This window comes from Atheta coriaria, unplaced genomic scaffold (assembly GCF_025399875.1).
Source record: "Atheta coriaria isolate IRGN ID8LTWV9N9 unplaced genomic scaffold, Caltech_Dcor_3.1 hic_scaffold_7_pilon, whole genome shotgun sequence".
NCBI lineage: Eukaryota > Metazoa > Arthropoda > Insecta > Coleoptera > Staphylinidae > Dalotia > Dalotia coriaria.
In genome coordinates this window covers 4,643,880-4,662,184 of record NW_027045449.1, presented here as the reverse complement: position 1 = coordinate 4,662,184, position 18,305 = coordinate 4,643,880, and the positions used below count along the sequence as shown (strand labels likewise).

General features: G+C 37.9%; 4 protein-coding genes across 5 annotated transcripts; 3 read left to right on the top strand and 1 right to left on the bottom strand.

The window, feature by feature from the left end:
- Positions 1-229: 229 nt before the first annotated feature.
- Positions 230-5,368, top strand: LOC135795687 (ATP-binding cassette sub-family C member 4-like). The gene is made up of 17 exons (XM_065307448.1): positions 230-455; positions 516-833; positions 896-1,106; positions 1,167-1,386; positions 1,439-1,595; positions 1,653-1,866; positions 1,928-2,321; positions 2,371-2,885; positions 2,949-3,295; positions 3,347-3,494; positions 3,552-3,702; positions 3,764-4,290; positions 4,358-4,513; positions 4,569-4,686; positions 4,740-4,978; positions 5,032-5,172; positions 5,233-5,368. Exons 1-17 carry the CDS (start codon positions 370-372, stop codon positions 5,269-5,271), a joined length of 3,981 nt encoding a protein of 1,326 aa, XP_065163520.1. The 5' UTR covers positions 230-369; the 3' UTR covers positions 5,272-5,368.
- Positions 5,287-11,576, bottom strand: LOC135795688 (NAD(P) transhydrogenase, mitochondrial-like). Of its 2 annotated transcripts, none has more exons than XM_065307449.1 (8): positions 11,142-11,576; positions 9,121-9,388; positions 8,660-8,955; positions 7,710-8,594; positions 7,331-7,646; positions 7,069-7,267; positions 6,068-7,010; positions 5,287-5,989 (listed from the first exon to the last, which is right to left on the bottom strand). In XM_065307449.1, the coding sequence occupies exons 2-8, from the start codon at positions 9,327-9,329 to the stop codon at positions 5,637-5,639; spliced, it is 3,201 nt and encodes a 1,066-aa protein (XP_065163521.1). In that variant the 5' UTR covers positions 9,330-9,388; positions 11,142-11,576; the 3' UTR covers positions 5,287-5,636. The 2 variants fall into 2 exon arrangements, with proteins under 2 accessions (XP_065163521.1, XP_065163522.1); XM_065307450.1 differs by lacking the exon at positions 11,142-11,576 and adding an exon at positions 9,482-9,619.
- Positions 11,577-12,957: 1,381 nt separating this feature from the next.
- Positions 12,958-16,288, top strand: LOC135795689 (isocitrate dehydrogenase [NADP] cytoplasmic-like). Its single transcript, XM_065307451.1, has 5 exons — positions 12,958-13,319; positions 14,627-14,774; positions 14,875-15,420; positions 15,484-15,735; positions 15,803-16,288. The coding sequence occupies exons 1-5, from the start codon at positions 13,244-13,246 to the stop codon at positions 16,089-16,091; spliced, it is 1,311 nt and encodes a 436-aa protein (XP_065163523.1). The 5' UTR covers positions 12,958-13,243; the 3' UTR covers positions 16,092-16,288.
- A 253-nt stretch (positions 16,289-16,541) lies between these two features.
- On the top strand, positions 16,542-18,279 carry Hao (Hydroxyacid oxidase). Its single transcript, XM_065307452.1, has 6 exons — positions 16,542-16,781; positions 16,836-17,108; positions 17,170-17,569; positions 17,627-17,752; positions 17,810-17,921; positions 17,986-18,279. Exons 1-6 carry the CDS (start codon positions 16,651-16,653, stop codon positions 18,051-18,053), a joined length of 1,110 nt encoding a protein of 369 aa, XP_065163524.1. The 5' UTR covers positions 16,542-16,650; the 3' UTR covers positions 18,054-18,279.
- The last annotated feature ends 26 nt before the right edge of the window (positions 18,280-18,305 follow it).

Sequence of the window (18,305 nt, the reverse complement as noted above, 5' to 3'; positions counted from 1 at the left end):
TATTCACTACACGATAAGAAAAACATTTAAATAAAAAACTGTCGCATTTTAAAACTATTATGAAATATGTTCGATAGTAAAAAAGAATTGTGTTTAGGTACTTATAATTTTTGTGCAGTAAAACCTATAAAATAAAGTTTTTCCTAACCTCAATCATAATACGCCTAAACAGTATACATCCATCAAGTTACAGGTATCTTATGGCAACCAGTAGAAAGTTTTAAAACTTAAAAGTTATCAAGTATGTGTTATTTATTTCATGACGTTGCTGTGCAGTCAAAAGTGTCACTAGTTTACAAATTTATACACAGTGCAAACAATTGCACATTTCTACATCAGAAGGGCGTGTGAAGACACACGAATCCGAACATGATGAGGCGAATTTCCACTACCTCGCATATGACCCTCGACAACACAGCGGCGAAAGCAAGCTGGTTGAGCAAAGCGTCATTTTGGTATCGTACACGTCCTTATCTATCAATACATATTATATTTTGACAAATTTTCCCTTTTAGGTATACCATACCCATTTTTAAAATTGGGTTAAAACGTGATTTCTCTGAGTATGATCTTACTCGTCCACTGCCTGAACATGAGTCAGCAAAACTTGGCAAGCGTCTTTCGAAGCAATGGTCAAAAAGGATGTCAAACCGCAAAAATGCAAAAGTACGTCCCAGTTTGGTCGGGGTGATTGCTCATTGCTTCGGTTGGGAGATTGCTGCTTATGGACTGGCTCTTGGATTAATGGAGTTGGGATGTCGAATTTACCAACCAATTTTCGTTGGTTTGGTATTGAGATATTTGTCAATTATTAACATTGATAACAATACAACGTACGTTAATATTTATCGACGTTTCATATTGCTATTTTCTAACATTTTGAAAACTTTTATAGGAATCCATATGGCCACACTTATATGGGACGTGTGGCACATTACTACGGCGACAATCAAGAACGAATTTCCACCAACGAATCCATGTTTTACGCGTTTGGGATAGTTTTCTGCGGGATAGTTGCCGTTATAGTGTACCATCCTGTGTTTACATATCTGAACTACGCTGGGATGAAGATACGAATAGCAATGTGTTCGCTTATATATCGAAAAGTATTTCTTAACCTATAATATTAACTCTATTTTAACCTAACACAAAATAATATTTTTCAGGTTCTGCGTTTAGATAGCAGTCAACTTACTGGAAAAATGATTGGAAATGTTATTAATATCCTCTCAAACGACGTCAACAAGTTTGAGCAATTACATTTCATTCATTACCTTTGGCTGGGACCAACAACAGTTGCATTCTCAATATATTTCATTTACTGGGAGATAGGCTGGTGTGCTGTGATTGGCATGGCGCCGGTTTTGTTTTGCATTCCGTTGCAAGGTAGATTGAAACATTGGCGCAATTTTAAATATTATACATTTTGTTTCAACAGTTATTCTGGCTTGCATGACAAAATATCTCCGTATTGAGACGGCTTTGAGAACTGATCATCGTGTTCAAGTGATGAACGAGATTATTTCCGGTATACGCGTTATCAAGATGTACGCCTGGGAATACGCATTTAGTGCGGCACTGCATAAAACTCGAAAGTATGCAACCCTCCTGAGAATTCTTATAAAATACTAAAAACGATTTATTTCTTAAAGACATGAAATGCACTCATTGATTAAGTCCTCTGTCATCAAAGGAATCATGATGTCCTTGATTTTGTTCACAACACGTAGTGGACACTTCTTCTCCTGTTATTGCTACCTTTCCCAACATGAAAAAATTACAGTCGAATCTGTATTCTACATCGTGTCATACTTTCAAATATTACGTATGACCATGACTGTCTACTACCCACAAGGAATGGGACATGTAATATTTCTACATAACCCTAATTTCAAGCTACTATTAATATTTTATGTGTTCATTAAAGGTTGCTGAAATGATTGTCGCGGTAAAACGCATAACTGATTTTTTAATGCTGCCGGAAACGCACATTGCTAATCCAGAACCAATGGATCCAAAATGGATGACACGGTTAGCAAAAAATCCGAATTACGCTTACTACTACAGAAAGAGATTTACTCCAGCTAGGAGCAACATCATTGACATTCAAAATGCAAGCATTAAATACGGCAAAATGATTGTATTGGATAACTTTATGATGCTTTGTAAACCTGCGAGCTTGACAGCGTTGATTGGTCCAGTCGGAAGCGGAAAATCATGCGTAATGCAAATGATATTACAGGAACTTACTCCGTTTGAAGGGAAAGTGTCCGTTGAAGGAGTACCATCTTATTCAGCTCAGGATCCTTTCATTTTTCGAGGTATATAACAATTTTCTTAAAATATATACTTAAAGTATAAATATTTTAGGTTCTGTACGCGATAATATCCTCTTTGGTCAACAATATAACCGCGAGAAGTACCAAGTTGTCATTCGCGCATGCGCATTGATCCGGGACTTTTCCTTATTACCTTATGGTGACCGCACTCCTGTAGGAGAAAAAGGAATATCCTTGAGTGGTGGTCAACGTGCGCGTATTAATTTAGCTCGCTGTGTTTACAAGGACGCAGACATATATCTCTTGGATGATCCTCTATCCGCAGTTGATACAAACGTTGGAAAACATCTCTTTGAAGAATGCATCTGTGGCTATCTTAAGACCAAAATTGTTGTTTTGGCCACTCACCAACTGCAATACCTTAAATCGGTGAAGCATATCATTGTACTTGAAGACGGCCGCATCAAGCTAGCTGGAAGTTATGATCATATTTTTACCCGGCGCGATATGAAAACTTTGGTCCCGGACGCTGAAGAAGATGCGGACGCTGATGCTATACCCATGACGGCAATTAAGAGTACTGTCATGTCGAATATAAAAGGACCTGTAATGTTTTTTATTTAACGTTTACTCAAATGACGGTAATGTGTAATGTTGTGTATTTTACAGAATTTGAAAGAATTCGAAGAAATGCGCAGCAGTGGTGTTGTCAACTGTTCAATCCTAAAACACTATTACTTAGCCGGTGGCAACTGCTGTGTAGTTTTGTTCATGCTGTCCTTATTCATATTGGCGCAGGTTGCTGCCTCCATCTTTGATTACTTCATTTCGGTCTGGGCAAAAATCGAAGACAAGCGATATTTTGGTCGTGGGACATTTTGGTTGCCAGAGCAGTTTGATAACTTTCCGAGATCAGAATGCATTAAAGCAGCTGGCTTCGCTGTACTCAGCACCATGTTAATTTCACTGTTTAGATCATTCTTCTTCTATGGATTTTGCATGAAAGCTTCAATTAGGTTAGTATTACTTTATTACATTTAAAAAGTACTCATTATATTCAATTTTAGTCTGCATAACAAGATGTTTAACAGCGTGACACGTGCAAACATGAGATTTTTCACTTTGAACGACAGCGGAAGAATTTTGAATCGATTTTCAAAGGATATGGGTGCTGTTGATGAGATTTTACCATATTCCATGGTGGATACATACCAGGTAAACTAAAAAATATTGTTATTGTTTAAATTAAAATTGGTTACTTGAAATTTATAGATTTTGCTGAATTTTGTCGGCGTAATCTGGTTATTGATGATCATCGATGCTTGGTTGTTGATTTTCACGGCAATCTTTACAGCGATTTTCTATATTATACGAAAATATTATCTCAAGGCAAGTTGTAGCTTGAAACGACTCGAAGGAGTAGGTAGGTTATTCATCATAACCTCAACTCAACGCTTATGTAATATATCCAAAATTTTCCTTAGCTCGATCTCCGGTTTTTACCCATACAAACGCAACTATGCAAGGATTAGCTACAATCCGCGCACATGGCAACGAAATGCAACTCGTCGAAGAGTTTGATCACTATCAGGACACACACACTTCAGCATCGTTCCTTTTCATGGCGGCGTCACGCGCTTTTGGTTACCTATTGGACGTACTGACATGTGTTTACATTACATGCATCATATACTACTTCCTGCTTATGCGCAAAGACGATTCTGCATATGTAGGACTGATCCTAAGTCAATCTATCGGTCTTACCGGTATCTTTCAATGGGGTATGCGACAAAGCGCTGAATTTGAGACGCAGCTCACAGCCGTCGAACGCGTTTTGGAATTTACAAACATCGAACCAGAGCCGCCATTAGAAAGTGAACCCGGTAAAGAACCTGATGGATCATGGCCACGTCAAGGGGATATTAATTTCAAAAATTTGAGCATGAGATACTCCACGCATGAAACGCCTGTGTTGAGAAATGTTACTCTATCGGTTAATCCAAAGGAAAAGGTAAATTTCACGCGTTTTAATTCAAATAATAACTTTCTTTAATCGTTTAACCATTTCCCTTCACTAGATTGGTATTGTCGGACGTACTGGTGCTGGAAAGTCGTCCATTGTTGCAGCTTTGTTCAGATTGTCTTACATCGAAGGAAGTATTTACATTGATGGCATTGAAACAGGCGGAATTGGATTACATGCGCTCAGAAAACAAATTTCAATCATTCCACAAGTAACATAGCCTATTTTTATAACTAGTTCACTATTCTTATTTCACAAATTTACAGGAACCTGTAATATTTTCGGGAACTTTACGTTACAATCTAGATCCATTTGATGAATATCCTGATGTTGTTTTGTATTCCGCGCTCGTAGATGTTGATTTACGTCTAGCAGAAAACATCGGTAAAATACCACAATCAACATAAAAATAAAATTACCGCATTTTTGTTTTAAAGATTGTTTAGATGAAGTAATGTCGGAGGGTGGAGTCAATTTATCAGTGGGCTCGCGACAACTTGTGTGTTTAGCACGCGCCATTGTGCGTAACAACAAAATATTAATCATGGACGAAGCCACCGCCAATGTGGACTTACAAACGGATCTTTTCATTCAAAAAACAATTCGAGAGAAATTTGCACATTGTACTGTTTTTACTATCGCGCATAGACTGAACACAATAATGGATTCCGATAAAGTGAGTTTTGGAAACAACACAAATCGCAAATTAATTTAAATAAAATTATTCAGGTGTTGGTGATGGATTCTGGAATGGTAATGGAATACGATCATCCACACAAATTGATTGAGCAGAAAGACAGCATGTTCTTTAAGTTGATCAGCAAGACTGGTCAGCAGAATGTCGAAAAGTTTCGCGGAATTGCCAAACAAGTTAGTATCCGTTATAAATTAGTTCGACGTTATTATTAATGCGTTTTTCTTTATGTTTAGTCATGGGATAGAACGCATCCAGCTGACCCAGCAGTCTGATTCTATCATGGGACGATCATTTACATTACTTTATTATATCAATTTTTTGTATCATTTTGCCTTAAAACGCATGCAAAATTATATTCATTATAAAATACGCTTTTATGAGTGTCGCAGTACTGATTTTTAGTGTTTAAATGCATTTCGTAGCTTTGTTTGTCTTAAAATCTTAATATAAAAATCACGTACATAATTTTCTTATTCATAACAAAGTTTTATGCTTACAATAATTCTTATATCACTTATTCTTATCAAGTAGTTAAGGTAAAAATGGGAGGTGTACAAGTTGTGCAGTTCACAAACAATTTGTTTGTGGCAAATAAAATATTGTTTGAGGAAGATTTGAGGAGATTGAGTTTGTAAATTTAGTCCGATAGAACTTTACCCAATAATTGTTCGCACGTTTTCTTTGCGTCACCGAGCAACATAGCAGTATTTGGCTTATAGAAGACAGGATTGTCAACAGCCGCATAACCAACACCAAGCGATCGTTTCATTACGATCACCTGCTCGGACTTCCAGACGTTAAGAACAGGCATGCCGGCAATGGGAGAGTTGGGATCATCCATAGCGGCTGAATTGACAGTATCATTAGCGCCAATGACTAAAGTTAGATCAGTTTCGGGGAAGTCGTCGTTGATTTCATCCATTTCCAACACATCGTCGTACGGTACGCCTGCTTCAGCAAGCAAAACATTGAGTTGTCCAGGCATACGTCCTGAAATAATATTTGTTTTTAATGTAAACAATTTGACATTGACTTATGTGTGTGACATGCAAAGTCGTGTTTTTTTACCTGCAACTGGATGAATAGCAAACCGGACGTTCTTTCCCTGCTTCTTGAGGCTATTGACCATCTCAGCGATCGGATACTGCGCCTTGGCGACACACAAACCGTAACCAGGTACAATAATAATATTCCTTGCGTTTTTAATCATTTCCACCGCGCCGTCGACATTAACCTCAGTGTGCGTGCCAGTGATTTCCATTGGTTTACCGCCTCCTGTACTGGACGTGCCAAATCCACCCATAATAACATTCGGTAGGGATCTATTCATTGCCTTGCACATAATGTAAGACAAAATGGCACCCGAGCTGCCAATAAGTGCGCCGACAATAGTCATCAAATTATTATTCAACATGAAACCTTCAGCGCAAAGCGCCCAACCGGAATAACTGTTCAAGACGGTGATGACCACCGGCATGTCCGCACCACCTATAGCTGCGGTGAGTGTTACACCCATAGTGGATGCTAAAGCAGCAGTGGTACCCAACGCACCTAATCCTCCCATCATGGAAGGATCGTAGAAGAGGTATGCGCCTGCACCGACATTACCTAACAGCAATCCAGCGTTGATCGCGTGTCTGCCTGGTAGAAGCATCGCATTGGACTTTAGTATACCTTGGAGTTTTCCATAAGCTACAAGGGACCCGCTAAAGGTAACTCCACCGATGTAAGTACCCAAAAAGAGCGCGGTTTTAATTACGTTGGCTGCTTCATCGGTTGCAAAGGACGGTTGGTCGTGGATAAAGGTCGCCATGCAAGTGAGCACAGCAGCGAGGCCAACTAAACTGTGAAAACCGGCGACAAGTTGAGGTAGATCAGTAATTTGAATACGCTTAGCAATAAGCGTGCCGAGACCACCACCAGCAACTAAACAAGCTGCCATTTGGGCTAAGACCTCTGGGTTGGGTGCCATTTGTCCTAAGGTTGCTGCTATACCACCAGCAACACCAATCTAGTTAAAAAAAATGGTTATTATAAAATAAATTACATCATACGGTGCTAGAACTTACAATTCCTAAATTATTTCCTAATCTCGATGTGGTCTGTGAGCTGAGACCAGCGAGAGCACCCACGCAGCAGAGGGAAGCCGCAAGATAAGCAGCTTGATGAACTTCCGCAAGATTAGCCATGGCTGCATAGCCATAACCACCCATGAAAAGAGCGGCAGGAATGGCGTACAATGAATTGTACTCTGGTGGATCACCAGGTCTAAAAACGAACATAACCAAATCAATTAACCTCAAAACAAGATCTATAGTAATTAGACCGTACCTCTTGAACATATCCAACATTCTTTTGGTAACAACAAATCCTCCAAAAACGTTAATGAAGGAAATAAACGCAGCGGACGCAGCTAAAGCCTCAACAGAATTTGTGGGATAATAACCTCCGTTCATAAGCAATAAACCTCCGACAGCTGTTATACCAGAGATGGCGTTTGTTACCGACATCAACGGCGAGTGCAAGGCTGGAGTTACACCCCACACAGTGTGGTAACCAACAATACCAGATAAACCAAGTGTGGTTAACATGGACGTAAAGGCTGGATTGGGCGATGTTGCTCCCAAAGCCAAAATACCACCAATACCTAATATAAATATTTATAATTAAAAAATAGAAAGACACCCAAAGAAAGAAATTAAAACAGTACCTGCAGATGTAGCTAATGAAGTATTTAAAGTTTGCATCAACGGAGACACTTCCTTCACCTGTACCTTAGCAACTTCCGCTGGTTTTGCCGCTGCTGTAGTAGGCGGTGGTCCTACAGGTTTCGGTGGTGGCCACATCATATTACCCTTATCCAAAATAATACTTCCCCGGACGACCTCGTCCTCAAGATTGATATCAAAATGGTTTTCTTGTCCCATGGACAATAAAAATTTCGAAATATTATTCGCATACAAAGTAGAACTTTGTGTCGGCAACCGGCTAGATAAATCAGTTAAACCTATATGTGTGACGTCGTTTAAAACATAAACCTCTCCAGGTTTAGTTGTTTCAATGTTACCACCAGCCTCAGCGGCAAGGTCCACAACAACGCTACCTGGCTTCATCGCCATGATATGCTCCTTGAGGAGTAGAACTGGTGCCTTTTTACCCGGAATCAACGCGGTGGTGATGATAATGTCCACTTCGCGACATTGTTTTGCAAAGAGCGCATGTTCCGCTTCAATAAACTCCTTGCTCATCTCTTTACTGTATCCACCGGCGGTACCTCCTTCTTCTTTCAATTCGATGGTGAGGAACTCGGCTCCCATTGATTCTACCTGCTCCTTAACAACACTGCGAGTATCAAAAGCACGTACAACAGCGCCCATGGACTTGGCCTGACCGATTGCAGCAAGACCAGCCACTCCACCACCGATGATTAGAATCTTCGCTGGCGGAACTTTACCAGCAGCTGTGATCTGACCAGAGAAAAAACGCGGAAAATGATTGGCGGCTTCTACCACAGCGCGGTATCCTGAGATGTTCGCCATTGAGCTCAGTGCGTCGAAGACTTGGGCGCGGGTAATGCGCGGAATGCAATCCATTGCTATTCAAATTTAAACAATAATTTAACAATATTTATTTAAGTTAGATGTGAAGAGTATTACTTACCGAAGGCATTTATTTTTCTACTAGCTAATTGATCCACTAAAGCTTTATTTTGAGCTGGATAAAGGAATGATATCAGTGTGCTGTTTGGTTTAAAACTGTTAATTTCAGCTTCCAGTGGTTGCCGAACTTTTACAATAATATCTGTGTCAAAAGCGGCATTTTTATCCACTAATTTAGCGCCGGCTTTCTGGTACTCTTCATCGCGGAATTTCGCCTCAGCGCCAGCACCAGCTTCAACATTTACGTTGAATCCTTTTTTAATTAAAGTTGCAGCTACAACGGGCGTCATAGCAACTCTAAAATAATTCAAATATACATATTTTATTTGAATAAATGTCTTTAAAGTTGCATATGTTAAATCATCTTCATATAAATAAGAATTTAACATAGGCAACCACATAAAACTCAATCAATAACTTTCTTTCGTTCAAAGTTTAAATAGTTTCATATTAAAATATTACCTTCTTTCATTCTTCCATGTTTCTTTCGGTACGCCAATCGTAAGATTCTTGTAGGGAATCCCTCGGATAACTTTCTTATCAGCACTTTGTGCCTCTTTCTGCAGACTTCTTCCTGTGCTTGAAAACCATCTGTTGCTTGCTTTTCCTCCATTTCGAAGTAACAGCAAATTCGGCGTATGCACATATAGTCGTAGAACACCCCGCGCCATTTTGTAATTTTTTAATTGCTTAATTTATTCACTAAATTCACTACAATAGTTTGTGCATTCTGGAAAAAAAAATGAGAAAATTACTGAATTGTTGTATAATGAGCAATGGCAAGAGAACGAATTTAAATGTGATGTTATAATGTATTACATACTCTCCGAAATATCAACACGAACGCGTTAAACCGAACGCGCTGATAAAGTGAGACGGTTGATAAAGACGAATTTGTTTGCGCTGTTTGATTGGACGATTATAATGTTTGCTCACGCTCATATGCACGGTTTTCGATTCGAGTAAGAGGCGCACTGTTTATCATCCGCTTGACTTACATAACTTTATGTGTCCAACAGCAATGAACTGCTTATCGTGGTGGCAACAATTAAAAAAATATTGGTACACAAAATATTTTCAATACGAAAACAACAAACCAAAAAAACTATTCTTGAATTCCTAACAACTTTTTTTTAGATTTAAATTCGCAAATCAAGTTTTTATTTATTTATGTTATGTAAATTTTGCGTTGGTTAAGGTTAAGGGGCAACAAACTCCCAAAATAATTTATGCGGTTGATTTTTTATTATTAGCACGTGTTCTCAGCGTTTTAAATTATTTTTTTATTATTACTTTGCGTAATTTATTAATGCGTCGTCGCGACAAAGTCAACAATTTAATTACTTTGCTTCCAAACGCTTCGAATCAATATTATCAACTGATTTTATTGTTTGGTGAAAGGGGTTAACGATTCTTAACTACGCACGAATGTTTAAAACTTACACGCATTAAAAATAATGCTGACTTTTATGTTGCAAAAGTGTAAATTATTATTTATCTATTGCAGTAACGTAATATTTTAAGTTATTATATGTATAATATACTTATTAATTAAATTTGAAGAGCAAGATTAGCACATTTAATAAGTACATTCTCTATTAATAGATTTAATTAACTTGAAATGTTCATTATTACATTAATAAACAAACAAAACTCTCACGTTTAAAAGGACTTGACATATAAACAACATCCTTACATATTTTTAGCTCTGATTTTGAAGTGGAAATAAACAAAAATGAGATTATTTAATTATTATCTATTGAAGAATGTTTGCTTGAAACCATTAACTTGATTATTGTGATAAGTATCCGAGTAAATATAAATATACCTTCAGATAATTGAAATTTATCTATATACCTTTCAATTCACAAGTACAATACGTTGCTATGGCAACTAATTCATTGGCAATGCACTCGAAGCTGAAATAATGACTAAAAAATTAAGTTTTTGCTAAAAAACTGCGCTCAAAAAGAATTTTAATATTTATTTCTTTTATTTCGTTCATTTTGAATACCTACAATTATTCTTAACCGTGGAATAGTTCAACGTGTACGTGGCGTGTTTCCTAAATAGACAATGAATGTCGCATCTCTACTAAAATATCAACCGTGCGATGCGTAGAGCGTCGCGACGCTGATCTAGAGCAGCCTAACAAGCGCGGTGCGAAGTTATTATAATCCGAATCGAAACCTAGCCACTACTGCTCGACTTTTGGGTGTCTATTTATACAGTCACTTTCTGGATGGCAATATTGTCCCTAACTTATTCCTTGCGATACATCTACACAATATAAAACAAATTTAACACGCAGTTAAAAATCGGTGCGGGTTGAATTACCTATTTTTCTATTTAAATTTCTGGTCACTGATGCCAAGAAAACAAAAGTTGTTTGTGCGGAAGTAATATTACAAAATGAAAAGTATAAGTGGGTGTCTGAATGTAAGAGTATTTGATTTTTTTTTAGAAAACAAAACACAACTTACATTTTTAATGCATTCAATTAGATGCGCCGCCTGCTGCACGCACCGACTACACTGCCATCACTATAAACTCTTCTTTCTGCCTTCTGCGTGTTGATAATTGTGTTGAATAAGATGACGAATTTCAAGTGTACTAGTTGCTCTCGTGTGAAAGCGAGGGCGTTTCACGGCGTCACAACAAGGGTTGCCTTGCCGTGGCGCGTTGTTGTGGTGCGTTTTCAGCTGGTGGCAAAACGGACGCGTCGCAGGGTCACCCACCGCAAGATTCAATGGTATCGGGTTTTCGGTCGTGATTCCCTAATAACTGTCGACGATATCGCGCCGGTTCGATGTATCGAAAGCAACCCGCCACTTGATCGCCACAGATCCTCACGACGTGCAACGTGCAGCGAGACTGACTGAGAACATGCCGGCGTGCGGCGGTCGACGGGCGTTCGAAGCGTCTGCTGAAAACCAGCAGTGTGCCGACCGGCAATATACAAATCGTTCCAAAAGCGGCCATAAATGCTAAAATCACATGGGCAGTCGTAAAAACGGTAAATATTCCGAAGTAATGCAAATTATGTATCGATGTTTTATTAGGATATACACACTTACCAAAGCCACCATAATCTTTTTATAAATCAAAATAACAGAAGAATTCAACATCCGGCAGCCATTTTGTTTTTTCATGACGTCACGGAGTAACATAAACCTATGGAGTTGCCTATATTAAACGAAATTAAATCAAACGAACTGTAAATTGTTGCAAAATTAAATTTTCCGGACAATTTGTATGCAAGTGAATGCATTTGCGTGTCGTGCACACGTTGTTTATGCCCTTTCTCTTTGGTTCCCAGTGCGGTAGCGTTTAGAGCTCGAAACGAAGACGTAACAAAGCGCATCGGAACGTATAATAAAAACTCAGGCGCGCCGCTTAAAAAAAAGCCACACGCAAAAAAGTCGTCCTTTGTGCGCTTCTTTTGTGTTTCACGTGGCTCTCGTGCGAGAGCTGTGAGCGAACGTGTTCTTCGCCGATTAAACGCGATTCGTACTTCATACATCAAGCGGATCAACAGCAAGCTCGGGCGAGTTCAAAGTTGCGAAAAACTTTCTTATGTTTCGTACGTCGGCGGACGCGATTGACAAGTTTTTATTTTGTGCGGTGCTAATCGAATTTACCTGCATCAATAATAAGTAATCAGTAATAAGCGTGAGGATAAAAAAGTAAGTCAGTAGAGACGGAGTTGTTTTAGATGTTCTGGGTGTATAATTAAGGACAGTAAACGTAAATTAAAGTATCATGAATATGAATTAATAGTTTGACCTTGGTTGGCAATATTTTGCACAAGTGATTAACCAGGCTGTGCTTATTTTATCAAATTTGTTATGAAGTCATTGTGTTTGCTTGTATTTTTAGCAACCAGAATACAAATTAATTTATGAGTGTACTGCTAGGATGAAGCACATTTGCGTCAACATTTGTATTTGATATGTACCTTAACGCAAATATCTAATCAGTGCGTGGAATAATTTTTTCAACAAATATTTTTTGTGAATCAGTTATGCAAAAAATAACAGTAACTTATTATCTGTGAAATTATGTATTTTTATTTGACGTTTCTTTTAGTCATAACCAATGTGAATTAACCTTACAATTGCGTGTTTTTATAATTATTTATTAATTTGTTTTCAGACTCTTCCTAAACTTCACGCATAGCGTTTGTTCTATTCCTGCGCGCCTGTTGTGCCCAACCGTGCTCGTTGTGAACCCTCAGCCTGAGCAACCAAGCGCCAAACGCAACAGATACACCGAAACCGCTGAAACGTTTGTAGTTGTAGTCGCGCAGTTCAACCCATAACCAGCAACATCAAAGCTCTGCCACGTTTTCATTCAATTCCGAAACGACTGAAACGAAACGTGCGACGCCTGCATAGAAGATAGATAAGACCGCTCTCCAAACTCTCTCAAACCTACACCCGACAACCGGCAGCAGCAAGCCCCGGCCACTGGGCTAGAGAAAGGCATAAAGCAATCCGCCGACGCCGCACAGCGCTCATTCGCGCGCCGCTCGTGAACCATCACAGCATCCACCGTACAAAAAACTTATTCATACACATTCAGGATGGCCGGCACGCTGACGAAGTTCTGCAGAACGGGCTGGGGCCATGCGCGTCTGGCCGTCGCCTCTCAACAACGACGTGAGTACAACTGCTATTCGTACACTAAACCTGTCACTTTCAATCAAAGCGGAGTATTATTTGTTTTTGCCAGCGTGTGTTTGTTGATATTACGTAATAGTTGTATTAACACGTGAAAAGCACCTCATTCGCCGGGTGTATAGTTGGTTGCGTGATTATTTGCGTTAAATTTAAATGATTTAAATTCGTTTAATTTATAACGATTTTTAACGGGCGGCATGGGCGCCCGCTGGTTTGTTATGACGCATTGCTGCCGGGCGCTTTATTCCGTAATCGATAAATGCGTCTGGTTGGTTTGCTTTCGTGCAACAAGTCGTAAAAAGGGCGCCTGGCGAAGTTCAGCTCACGTTTGACCTTTGCACTGTACTCGTGTCAATTTGTAAACAAACAAAAACATTATTTTCAGTATAAATTGCTCCTAAAATATCGCAGGATTATATCAATTATTTAATTAAATAGGTAGCAGTGAGTTCAATTAGCTACAAATTTCGTTTTCTATTTATTTTATGAATTGTAAATTGTTTACATTGTGAAATGTTTTGGTTTTATATTTTTATCGCGTATTACTGCCAAAAACAATAAAATAATTAATGAAATTAATCTCTGGGATACGCCTCGAGACATCTCAGAACCAAACAACATTAAAAACAAATAAAAATTTGGTACGCAATGTTTAAGTTTTAAAATTATTTTAAAATAAATAAATAGATAAAAGTTTGCCTGGCGATACGCTATTTTGAACCTTGTGGGTATCACGTGTTTACCATCTTTTCCCAAAAACTAGTTTTACTAAAAGTTTCTTGAATCTTTTATCTGTAAATCTGCTAGCGATAAATCAAGTACTGACTTGTAGACGAGGGTGGGTTTATTGCCTAGCTACCTGCCAGTAAGCATATTTCAATCGTCTGCCATGAATAAGTGAGTCTGTAACTTATTATTCGATGAAGCGATGAAATATTTTATTAGAAATTTTACTTGAGAGGTTGCTATAGATGTATAGTATAGAATTTAGGAGGATATAGATAATGATTGTTTTGATTGGTTTGAGGCCGGAGTTAAAGTGCATGCAGCTCTTTAAAATAACACATCGCTAATCAATATTCTAGTTGTGCTATCGGAGGAGACTCAAAGTGCATCTCGCAAATAACATTAAAAATACTTGCGAATGAGCGTGTGCACATTAAAAACAAATTTCAAACAAATAATATATTTATATCTGTTTATATCTATTTATATCTGCCGCTTAAATAGTTTTAATTTTATGACTATAATATATTTCTGCTTGTAAAAATGTAATGTGTTTTCAGATGCGTCCAGAGTGGTTGCAAAAAATCCAGTCGTCGAGATGGACGGCGACGAGATGACACGTATTATTTGGGAAAAGATCAAAGAACGTTTAATCTTTCCCTACGTCAAAGTTGAATGCCTTTATTATGATTTAGGTCTACCTTACAGGTAATCTTTGCTTTATAACTCAGTGCAACATTGTAAATTATTACCTGAGTAAAACAGGTTTTTATTCTCAATATCCCCTAAACATTTTGTTTTTATGCAGAGATTCGACTGATGATCAAGTCACAATTGATGCAGCGAACGCGATTCTGAAACACAATGTCGGAATTAAATGCGCCACTATTACTCCCGATGAGCAGCGCGTGGAGGAATTCAAATTAAAGAAGATGTGGTTATCACCGAACGGCACCATTCGTAACATTCTCGGTGGTACCGTTTTCCGTGAGCCTATTCTTTGCAAGAACATTCCGAAGTTGGTACCTGGCTGGACTAACTCGATCATTATCGGGCGTCATGCTCATGGTGATCAGTACAAGGCGAAGGACTTTGTTGTTGATAAACCAGGCAAGGTGGAGATGATTTTCACCGCTAGTGATGGTGAAGTGCGCAAGTACGACCTCTTCAACTACAAGGGCGGTGGTGTTGCTATGGGCATGTACAATACTGATGAGTCCATTGCTGCTTTTGCGCACTCTTCCTTCCAAGTGGCTCTTGCCAAGGGCTGGCCACTATATCTTTCCACTAAGAATACCATTCTGAAGAAGTACGATGGTCGCTTCAAGGATATCTTCCAGGAGATTTACGAAAAGTACGAAAAATTTATTTATTTAATATATTTATGGTTTTAATTGCGTTTTTTTTTGCTTTGCAGAGATTACAGAAAGCAATATAAAGATAATAACATTTGGTATGAGCATCGTTTGATTGATGATATGGTCGCACAGGCCTTAAAGTCTAATGGCGGTTTTGTGTGGTCTTGTAAGAACTACGACGGTGATGTCCAGTCAGACATTGTCGCACAAGGTTACGGTTCATTAGGTATGATGACATCGGTTTTAATGTGTCCCGATGGTAAAACAATTGAAGCTGAAGCTGCCCATGGCACTGTTACCAGACATTACCGGTACGTTCAAATCTTTTCAAATCTTAATTTTTTGTTTCTGTATATTAATATATTGTTTGCTATCTAGTCAACACCAAAAAGGAAACGCTACGTCCACGAACCCCATTGCTTCAATCTTTGCGTGGACTCGCGGATTGGAACACCGTGCTAAGTTGGACAATACTCCCGACCTAGCAAAATTCGCTCAAACTTTGGAAAAGGCGTGCGTTGATTGCGTTGAAGGTGGTCGCATGACTAAAGATTTGGCAGCATCGATCTACGGTTTAAAGAACGTCAAGGAAAGTCACTATCTCAACACCGGCGATTTCCTCGAGGCAATCGCGGATCAGCTGGAGAAGACAATGAAGTCCTGCTAATTTAATTATTTAGCTTAATTTTGCCTAACGCATTATTTTTTTTATATGTGAAGAATGATTTCGGCAAGGCGAATTGTTTTGTAAGTGGTTATTCAATTATTGAAAGAAATGATGAACAAAAAATGAAGACATTTGGAAAGTGATACAAATTTTAATACAAAAAAGAAGAACACGAATAAATATGAATTTTTATGAAACCAGATTTGTCTATGGAAATAACCAAAATAACATGTTTATCATGCTAAATTTCGTAAATGTGAAGCGCTTATCAAATAGAGCCAGTAATTAATCAAATTATAAATATTGTTTCATGTTTACTTGAGCGCTTCATGTGCTATGCATTGCTAGAACGCATGTACACATTATTATCCACTCTAATATCATGCGAATGTGTTTATTAAACATTTACGTAATTAAAACTGATAGAGATAATGCGCTACAAGAGGTCATATTCGCACTGCTATTCAAATAAAGTCATTTTCATTCGTTGCGTTCACACTGTTGCACAGAAATTCAATAGTTTTGTGAGTGACTGAATTAAGGGTAATTTTATTTAAAGATGGATTTAGTTTGTGTTGACGATTTTGAAGTGCATGCGAGGAATATCTTGCCTAAAAATGCATTGGATTATTATAAAAGTGGCGCAGGTCAGGAAACAACTTTGGACAACAACCGAAAAGCTTTTTCTAAGTATATATAATTCAATTGATCTTAGATTGTTTTATAATTAAAATGTATCTTTAGATTGCGACTTCGTCCGAGATGTTTAACAAACGTAAATTCTCGTGATTTAACTACAACTATTCTTGGAAGAAAAATTGCTATTCCTGTAGGCATTTCACCAACAGCCATGCAACGTATGGCTCATGCTGATGGTGAACTTGCAAATGTAAAAGCTGCTGAGAAACATAACACTGTGTTTATTCTCTCGACAATTGCGACTTCCAGCATTGAGGAAGTTGCTGCAGCTGCCCCTCATGCTATAAAATGGTTCCAATTGTATATTTATAATGACAGGTTTGTTGCCTATCTTAATACTAGTTTGAAACACGGTTAAAACAGTTAAACTTATTTACAGAGAAGTAACACTAGGTTTAATAAAACGCGCTGAACAAGCTGGTTTTAAGGCTTTAGTTCTGACTGTAGACACACCTTTCTTTGGAATTCGTTATGCCGATATGAGGAATAAGTTTACCCTTCCACCGCATCTGAAACTTGCAAATTTTCAAGGCGAGAAAGCTTCGAAAATTAACGAAACTAAGGACGGTATATCTGGTTTGAATAACTATGTTAACGGATTGTTTGATGCCTCGTTGACCTGGAAAGATGTTGAATGGTTAATGCGTGTTACTAAACTACCAATTGTACTCAAAGGAATTTTGACAAAAGAAGACGCGAACATGGCGTGCGATTTGGGGGTTGCTGGAATAATTGTATCTAATCATGGTGCCCGACAGGTTGACGGAACACCAGCGTCGGTAAGATAAAAAAAACTCAATGCAAACTAAAAATTTGACTAAATAATTTATATTTAGATTGAAGCTTTGCCGGAAATAATTACTGAAGTTGAAAAATCTGGTAAAAACGTAGAAGTATATTTAGATGGCGGAATTCGTGATGGTACTGATGTTTTCAAAGCGTTGGCGCTAGGGGCAAAAATGGTGAATTTTCTTAGACATAGCTTGGTTTTATAAAATAAATATTTTATATGGTTTAAGGTGTTTATGGGTCGTCCTGCTCTATGGGGGTTGGCACACAGTGGACAAAAAGGCGTTGAACGTATTTTGGATATTTTAAAAATGGAGTTTGATTCGACAATGGCTGTGTGTGGTAAGAAATTATATTTTGTTATAGTAATAATTGCAGAAATAACAAAATTAACAATTAATTATAGGTTGTTCGTCTGCAGCTGATATTACCAAAGATAAAATAACTCATGAATCTACTTATAGTAAGCTATAAATTACCAATAATACATAAATAAACTTGATAAAAAATGGCGACTTCCTTTTAAATTTTGCGCCTTTTATATAGTTTCGTTTTTATTTTAGTTGGTTAACTTTAGGAAGTCCCTAAATTTTATCACACAAATTTTACGATTATGTTTAGTTGTTATGAATTAAATATATATTATTTTGTACTATATTAAAATTAAAAATATAAAGTTTTTCTGCATTAATAATTAAAATGTATGTTGTTTAATACTTTACAATT

Coding starts and splice junctions, on each gene's coding strand:
- LOC135795687 (XM_065307448.1), top strand. CDS start 370: ATGATGAGGCGAATTTCCACTACCTCGCATATGACCCTCGACAACACA. Junction 3,296..3,346: donor TGCATGAAAGCTTCAATTAG/GTTAGTATTACT, acceptor ATTCAATTTTAG/TCTGCATAACAAGATGTTTA. Junction 3,703..3,763: donor GAAACGACTCGAAGGAGTAG/GTAGGTTATTCA, acceptor AATTTTCCTTAG/CTCGATCTCCGGTTTTTACC.
- LOC135795688 (XM_065307449.1), bottom strand. CDS start 9,329: ATGGCGCGGGGTGTTCTACGACTATATGTGCATACGCCGAATTTGCTG. Junction 7,011..7,068: donor TAGGAAATAATTTAGGAATT/GTAAGTTCTAGC, acceptor TTTTTTAACTAG/ATTGGTGTTGCTGGTGGTAT. Junction 5,990..6,067: donor TGCTATTCATCCAGTTGCAG/GTAAAAAAACAC, acceptor ATATTATTTCAG/GACGTATGCCTGGACAACTC.
- LOC135795689 (XM_065307451.1), top strand. CDS start 13,244: ATGGCCGGCACGCTGACGAAGTTCTGCAGAACGGGCTGGGGCCATGCG. Junction 13,320..14,626: donor CGTCGCCTCTCAACAACGAC/GTGAGTACAACT, acceptor ATGTGTTTTCAG/ATGCGTCCAGAGTGGTTGCA. Junction 15,736..15,802: donor ACTGTTACCAGACATTACCG/GTACGTTCAAAT, acceptor TTTGCTATCTAG/TCAACACCAAAAAGGAAACG.
- Hao (XM_065307452.1), top strand. CDS start 16,651: ATGGATTTAGTTTGTGTTGACGATTTTGAAGTGCATGCGAGGAATATC. Junction 17,570..17,626: donor TTGACGGAACACCAGCGTCG/GTAAGATAAAAA, acceptor ATTTATATTTAG/ATTGAAGCTTTGCCGGAAAT. Junction 17,753..17,809: donor TGGCGCTAGGGGCAAAAATG/GTGAATTTTCTT, acceptor ATATGGTTTAAG/GTGTTTATGGGTCGTCCTGC.